This window comes from Frankliniella occidentalis, unplaced genomic scaffold (assembly GCF_000697945.3).
Source record: "Frankliniella occidentalis isolate FOCC.00 unplaced genomic scaffold, Focc_3.1 Scaffold105, whole genome shotgun sequence".
Classification (NCBI taxonomy): domain Eukaryota; kingdom Metazoa; phylum Arthropoda; class Insecta; order Thysanoptera; family Thripidae; genus Frankliniella; species Frankliniella occidentalis.
Window position 1 is genome coordinate 653,497 of NW_026267234.1, and position 7,770 is coordinate 661,266.

Sequence of the window (7,770 nt, forward strand, 5' to 3'; positions counted from 1 at the left end):
AGTAAAATGAAAGAAACACCCTCAAATTTAAATAAAAAGGGCCCCATCACCGAGACATTTTGCGTGACTGTACACCATCAGAATGCTTCAGATTCAGAAAGCAGAAAGTCGCATCATATCTTTGGTTCTACACCAAGTATCTTCTAGCTGGAAGACACTTTAAATGACATTGAAAACGTTCCTAGGTTCCCTCTAATTGCTTCTAACGCAAATGCGCAAATGCCCCTCGGGTTGCCGATTGCTGCATCGGGTGCATCCTCTTCTCAATCTTCCTTGACCGGCACTCCTGCGCCGCGCGCTTCATGCCGAAACAAACCTGTTGTAAGCGCGGCTATTCCGGAGATAGGAAACTTTTTACATAACACAACTGGAAAAATTATATTTTGCAGTGTTTCAGTAAACGGTTTGTTGATATTCTTTAAATTTCTTCGCTTTTTTGTGTTTTTTCCGTCTTCTATCTTGTTAAGTCTATGTCATTGTCCTCTTAACCTTAAAGCAGGTGGTACCTTATTTGAAAGAGCCGGTATTGTTTTAGATACGTTGTGACGTTTCTGTTGAAACCTATCTGTGTGTGTTAAATATTTATTTCACAATCGCCAACCTCCTGCTTTACCTTTAATGGTCATCGACACCTGCCTTGCCTGACCATTGCTTTTAGCTCTCACCTTAGATAAGATTTGTTTTGATTTCCTACATTTTCCCTTTAGAGCTTAAGAATGAACTTGACGGGAAGTGTGATGGACCGTACGGGTCAACTAGATCAATACCGCACTTATATGGATTCGCTGGATCTTGCTGGCAAGATGATCGAACTCCAAATCAACAAAGACAACAATTTTCCTACCCTCATCAGTATGATGAGATTGACTGCTGAAAGTATGTAACTTGACCTGCCATTTGTGAGATACTTTTCTTGATGGTATCTACTGTTAAATACTGAATTTAAATTTTTAGGTGGAGCTACTGTGAGTGGAATGAATGATAGTGACTATCCTAGTCTAAACAATCTGTCAGGTGGCCTGGCTGATCTAAAACAACTACGAAGTCAGTTCCAGTTCCCTTTGCCTCGAGAAGTTATGGAACATTTTAGTCGTATCCTTTCATTGGGTTGTAGAATATCTTACGATAAGCTCACTTCACTTAGATGACGCTTTCATAGTAATTGCCATGAAAGCTGTCTATCTATCTAGTCACCCACCTTAAAGAATTGTTGAATGCGAATTTTAATTATTTTTCTTAGCGAAGCTTCAGATATGCAATGCCACTGCATGATGGGTCTTTTTACTGACATTCATCGTGCATGGTTGACTATTGACAGCGATATCTATGTTTGGAGCTATGAACATGGGTAAGAGCAGTGTTCTGAAGTTTTCCTTCAAGTACATTTTGTTGACATTTCTAATCACTTTTTTCCCTTTAGGTCAGATGTTGCGTACTATGATGCATTGGGAGAAACAATTTTGTGTGTTGGTCTCATACGCCCTAAGCCTGGAGTTTTTAAAAGCTTTATCAGGTATCTTCTTATCCTGGCCACAACCATTGATATTGTCATTCTAGGTGTTACATTTTCTACTGCCAATGGTATGGGAAATGGTTTACTTAACCAGTCATTACCTTTATCACATCATTAGTTCATTTAAATAAGGTTTATAAAATTATCTATCTTGAATTTCTAGGACAACATGAAGAAATGCATGTGATCTTAGAACCTGTATTCAGTGTACCCACTGATGGTATTATTGCTACAACCATTGTGGGTACAGATTCTGGTCGTATTTTTATTGGAGGCCGTGATGGCAACCTCTATGAGATAGTATACCAGGTAACTGCTTCAAATTTTTCTGTGACGTGCCCTGTTGTCTCACAGACTCACAATTTCTTTCTGTGTTAATTGCAAGGCTGAAGGAGGCTGGTTTAGCAAGAGGTGCAGGAAAGTGAATCACTCAGTGGGGACATTATCATACATACTTCCCTCATTCTTAAGTGCAGCATTTGCGGAAGAAGATTCTATTTCCCAAATCGCTGTAGATGGAAGCCGTCATGTCCTTTACACATTATCTAACAAAGGCACAATTGCTGTGTTTGACATGGGATCAGATGGTCAATCAATGAGCCGCACCACAGCTTTGTCTCAGGCTTCTATTGTTCAGAATGCAATCAAAATTGTGAAGTTAGTACATAATCAGACTGCTCATTTATATCAGATTTAAAACTACTTTTTTCTTATAATCTAATTAACTATCTTTTTCTTACAGCAAAACCCTTGACAGTAACAACTTTAGACCAATTGTGAGCATTTCAGCCATCCAATCAAAAGAATCCACTCATTTAAACCTTGTGGGTGTTACTCAGACAGGAGCAAGATTATACTTTACTACTGGTTGTGTTAGTAGAGGTGTGCGACCTTATACATTGAATTTGCTCCATGTACGTCTGCCTCCGGGTTATGCTGCTAATGCACCATCTCATAGACCTGCAAAGGTTCATATGGCTACATACAACAAAGGTAATAAATTCAACACAATTTGTACTGTGCTTATCTTGCATCAGTATCTGTCTGTAAAACCTTTCTCTTCATTAACTTGATAAACCTCTTGCAGGAAACACCATACTTATCACATCAGGAGGTGGTGAATGTGACACCCTTTGGTGTTTGAGCAGTGACCCTTATCCCTTCCATCCATATTTGGTAGAAGTCCAAACAGTTCTTAATTTAAACGGTCGTGTTTGGGCTCTAGCTGAAATTGGTGGTGAACTTCCAATTGGTCCCATTGCCAATTGTCAGGCCATAGCAGATGTAGATACAACTACGACTACTCAACCTGATTCTTCTTTGGATCAACCAGACCCCCCTCTTGTTGTTCGCCAACACATAGAGCCTCCACGTAAATATGTTGTGTTGACTCCACAGGTTGGTTTACTATAATTAATTTCTTTCTTTGATTTACTTAATGTTTAAAATAACAATTTGAAATTTACTTCACCTTTTAGGGCACCGAAATATTCCATAAATTACGTCCAGTAGATATACTTCGACAGATAATGACTGAAAGAGGGGGACCTGAAAATGATGCAGTAAAAACATTCTTTGAAGTGCAATCAGAAGAACAAGCTTGCGCAACATGTCTCATTCTTGCATGTTTGGAAAGTACCCAGAATGCACAACTTTCTGAATGGGCGACCAGGGCTTTCTTTTTATATGGTGGAGAACCCAGAACTGGTGTGCCAGCTCGCCCAAACATTGCAGCCTCACCATTCCCATATTCAGTTGCTGGAAATTTCAATCCAAACGTTGTGTCAACACCTGTAGCCCACAATGCACCCCATTCATCATTTGCTGGTGTTTCTATGGGAATAAGCAATCAAGGAGCTACTGATGGTCATCTGATGTCATATTCAGCCAAACACAATGGTCTTTATTTGTACGTCAGTAGGATCTTACGCCCACTGTGGAGTCAGAAGGTGACCCAGCGAATTACTGCTGATAACAGGAAAAATTTCTTAGTTAGTGCTGTGTCAGGGGAAGATTGTGTGTGGGTCTTAAGCCATCTGCATGCACTTCGTGCTTTTCTGGACAGGAATACCCAACTAGCAATGCTCAACAGGTAATGTCTGCTTATTATCTCACACCTTTTTACCATTTATTACCATGTGGTAAATGTGGACTATTTCTTTTTTTCTAGCTCCAGCAGTCAATTCCAAACTTCACTTTCCATTAGCCGTCATGTTGACCCTCTGGAGACTCCTGGACCAAACCGAATTGGTGCTCCTCACACAGCTCTGCAAGAAGCACAGCTGGAAGAGAAGCGCTCATTGGATGCACTTAAAACTTTCCTCTCTCATACATGTGAAGTGCTTGGTTTGTGGAAGGTGTTGTCAGATCATCAATTCCACAACCTTGCTCAAGGTCTTGCCCCTGTAAGTAAACTCAAACAAATTAAATGACAGAAATTATTTATTACAATTGATTGATTGATTTTGTAATTTAGGAGGATCAGTCTCATTTATCTGTGATGACTTTCCGAGACCTCATTCTAGTTGGACAACCTCTGTGCTCTGCTCTTATTACTAGCCTCATTAACAGGTATATGATTGGTGGTTAATTATTAATATGCAACATTAAAATATGTGAATTTTGTTTATGCTGCGGTTTGAAATGCTGTAAAATTGAATGTATGTGTTTCAGCTATCTAAGTGATAATGCCTCAGTTGACTCTGTCAGTGCAAAATTGCGAGAAATTTGCCCCAAATTGTATAGGAATGAGGATGCTGCTTGCAACAAGGTATGAACTTTTTTTCCATCTTTCAGCTACATTGAAGCTGATTTACCTGGAACTGGACTTAAAAGCCACCTAAATGAAGCTTGTCCACGAATGCTGCTGTCCACTACCTTGGATCCCTCTTGAACCCTGACCTGATTCTAACATTGAAGAGATCCTTTCCTAGACATCCTTCCAATCCGCATTTCAGAAAATATCTTAATCATCTCATTCAATAAATCTCTAGTATTATTTGAATGTTTTCACAAAAAATAGCTTATCTATTTAAAAGCCAGTGCACCAATTCTATATTACTAAGTGTCATTTATGCTAGCAAGTAAGAATTTATCTGATTTTAAATTTTTATTCCTCTAATTTCTCTAGGCCAATGAAATGCTAATAAAAGCCAAATCTGAGGCAAATGTGGATGAAAAAGAAAGACTTTTACAAAGGGCTTTGCAGGTATTATTTTCAATCAATACATTTTACATTTTGAATTATGTTTCATTTTTGTGTGCTTTGCCTAACTGAGCATTCATTTATTTTTTTTTACTATTTTTTGGCAGCTTTGTAAAGAAGTTGCTCCAAATCTTAATTTAGGTGCAGCCTGTTCTAAATTTTATTCAGCTCAATGGTATGATGGTGTACTGCAGTTGTGTGTCTCATTTGCTAATAAGCTGGATCCAAAGGATGTAGCAGTACACTATTATCGTAATGGTGAACCCAATGAAGATACAGAGGGTTGTCAAGCATTCATGCACAGGTAAGGAACCGTTGCTATTTTCATTTTTACCATTACTCAAACTTGAAACCCTTCAATTGAACCAATCCATCTTTCTTACTCTATTAAGGATGGATGCGTATAAAGAACTTGTTGGGGTCTTGGATCAGCTCTATGGTCAATCTCGCACTCACAATACAAGTGTAGTCCCTTTGTCCCCTGGACCTCCTGCCATCCGTGACTCAGCTCCATCTGCTCCTATTGATTCTCAAGCTCAGGTTGTTATGTGCACTGTTCTACTCTTCTATTTATGATAATCTAAATGTAGTGACAAACCTAATACATTTGGAATGCTTTTCAGGCCAAACGATTGATTGATCTAGCTCTTCGCTGTGAGGATGAGTTATGCCATGTTGCCATCTATGAATGGATGCTGCGCCGGGGCCTGGAAGGAGAACTCCTTGCAGGAAGCAATGTTTACAGAGGGCTGGAAACCTTCCTTTCCAGAGCTGCACGATCTCGGCCGGATTCTATTGAAGTCAATGATTTGCTTTGGAAATTCCATGAGCGAAATGGTAATCATGCAGCAGCAGCTAAAATTCTCTTCCAATTGGCAAGCAAACCAAGGTGGGTGTAAAGTTTTTTGGGGATGAGGAAATCCTTGTGAAAGTACATACTATTCATAGTTGGCACCTGTTAACTTCATACTGGCGGTTTGAAATTACATTAAGATTATGTATTCCTTGAATTTGTCATTCAGATCTCTGATTCATCTTAAGCAACGGGTAGATTATTTGGCACATGCTATCATGTGCATGCGAAGTGACAAAGTGGGAGCAGCTCCAAATCTGGGAGTCTTTTTAAGGGAGCTGGAAGATCAAATGGAAGTTGCAAGAATTCAGCAGAAGGTGAAGTATTGTTTATTTGTAAATCTTTAAGGAAGGGGAGAAACACAATTCCTAACCACTTCATTATTATGCAGATTTTGGATGCTGTTTCAAACCTCCGCTCTCAGCATCCACAACCTGAAGCTGTAGAAACAGCAATTGTGAGATTAAACACATCTTTGTATGACATCACACAGGTATTTCTTTTGATGCATATTTTGTGACTTAAATGCAATCATCAAAATTCTTACACAATTTTAATTTCGACAGCTATACCAGGACTATGCTGAGCCCTTCGACCTTTGGGAATGCAAGCTGGCAATAATTCATGTGTCTGGTCACACTGACCCCACACTCATAGAGAATATTTGGCGCAATATTATTTCTACAGAAATGAATCGTCGGCACACCCAAGACCGCTTATCTGCTTTAATGGACAAAGTAAAATCCTTAGGTCAAGAATATTCTCTTGCTTCTCGGTCTTTCCCAATTGGTAAGCTAGAAACAAAGTGCCTATTAAATTGGTAATACAATTATGGAATTGCCACTTCACAAAAGTATTTCTTTTAGCTCTGCTTGTCAAAGCCCTTGAAGTTGAAGTCTGCTCTGCAAAAGGAGACCCATCAATTGTCCACTCAACTATGCTGTCAACTGGTGTTCCACTCCCCGTGCTTTTAGATGTATATGAGAAGTATGTGCAGAGAGATAAATGTCAATACCTATAATGTTTAGGATTATTTCTATCTATATTTTCTAAATGATAATTTTAATTTTTGCAGAATGATTGCTGCAAATGATCGGTGTTTCCTTGAGAAAGGCAATGACTTTCACCTTATCCAGGCAGTTAGCATCATGGTTAATAAATTTGCAAATACTCCAACCATGGTGGCTGTTTCAGAGAGGTACAGTAATTAATGAAGTTTGATTGTAGATGGCTTTCTTTTTCATTTCATTATCTAAACTTCTTTTTAATTATGTCATTTACAGACGTTCTATTGTAGCTAAATCAGGTGATGTTATCTCTATATGCCTTAATACATTATACAGCAAACCAGGCACTCAAGATCTCATTGAACAACTCAGAGGCATTCAGGCTAAGTTGAACCGTTTAGGGGGTATGTAGGGAGTATTCTAACTTTTATTATTACTGTATAATCTTCTATTTTGTTTGCTGCTGCGGTGTGCTATTATGTTGTACTGTAATTACTAGTTGAAGTTGTGTTTATTGTGATAATGAGGTGTGAATTGTAAATCTCTGATTATATCTTTTTAGAGTGTAACTGTGAGTTTGAGTCATGGGTTTTTTCACAGTAACCCAATGAATGAACTAAGATTTCTTGTACCTCAGATTACGTTTAGAGAAATTTTGATGTGTGTCTATCTGAAGGTGGTGTTTGTAGTTTCCAGATTATTGGTTCATGTCTGTTTCTTTGTCAGCAATTTGTCACTGTATTTGTTTGGTAATCATGTTATTTAGCGTAAACGTAAGACTGACTTCTATGCAGTGCATTTTGATGAATGTAAGTAGGCTTTTACTTTTAAATATATAGGGAAAAGTTAATTTAGAATTTGTAATAAGTTACCTTTTGTTCTTATACACCTGTCATTAATCAATCAAACGTCTTTGTTTCCTGTGTGCCAGAATAGATTCAGTTTAAACACAAAAGCAAAATTTAAAGTAATATCAACCATTTTTTTGTGTTTTGCTTTTTGTTTAGCATTATTCTGCACACCCATGTGAATCTGCAGAATATGATGCCTGCTTTCTATATAGTATTTTTTACAATGAATTTTTATACATCTGTTGTATTTTGTGACCCATTCAACTAGAAGGCTTGTACAGGATTTTATTTACTACTAATTTATTTTACATGACATGGTATTTCAAAACTGCCTGCATTTT

The 7,770-nt window shown here is 38.1% G+C and overlaps 2 protein-coding genes across 2 annotated transcripts in view; both read left to right on the top strand.

Annotated features, from left to right (window-relative positions):
* Window positions 1-7,770, top strand: part of LOC113210283 (synaptic vesicle glycoprotein 2A-like) — a 14,230-nt gene that overhangs the window by 647 nt on the left and 5,813 nt on the right. The gene's annotated exons all lie outside the window — the stretch shown is intronic.
* Window positions 150-7,757, top strand: LOC113210282 (nuclear pore complex protein Nup155). Its single transcript, XM_026428175.2, has 23 exons — window positions 150-403; window positions 708-876; window positions 955-1,092; window positions 1,252-1,348; window positions 1,421-1,581; window positions 1,677-1,822; window positions 1,899-2,170; window positions 2,256-2,506; window positions 2,601-2,911; window positions 2,992-3,605; window positions 3,684-3,918; window positions 3,990-4,084; window positions 4,187-4,283; window positions 4,644-4,721; window positions 4,826-5,022; window positions 5,111-5,258; window positions 5,342-5,607; window positions 5,741-5,888; window positions 5,963-6,064; window positions 6,138-6,360; window positions 6,438-6,558; window positions 6,647-6,769; window positions 6,855-7,757. Exons 2-23 carry the CDS (start codon window positions 717-719, stop codon window positions 6,988-6,990), a joined length of 4,119 nt encoding a protein of 1,372 aa, XP_026283960.1. The 5' UTR covers window positions 150-403; window positions 708-716; the 3' UTR covers window positions 6,991-7,757.

Bases quoted from the DNA above. Each gene is read 5' to 3' on its own strand.
- LOC113210282 (XM_026428175.2), top strand. From the start codon at position 717: ATGAACTTGACGGGAAGTGTGATGGACCGTACGGGTCAACTAGATCAA. The intron at 1,093-1,251 runs GTATCCTTTCAT...GCGAAGCTTCAG, and splicing joins AGTTATGGAACATTTTAGTC to ATATGCAATGCCACTGCATG. The intron at 5,889-5,962 runs GTGAAGTATTGT...ATTATTATGCAG, and splicing joins TTGCAAGAATTCAGCAGAAG to ATTTTGGATGCTGTTTCAAA.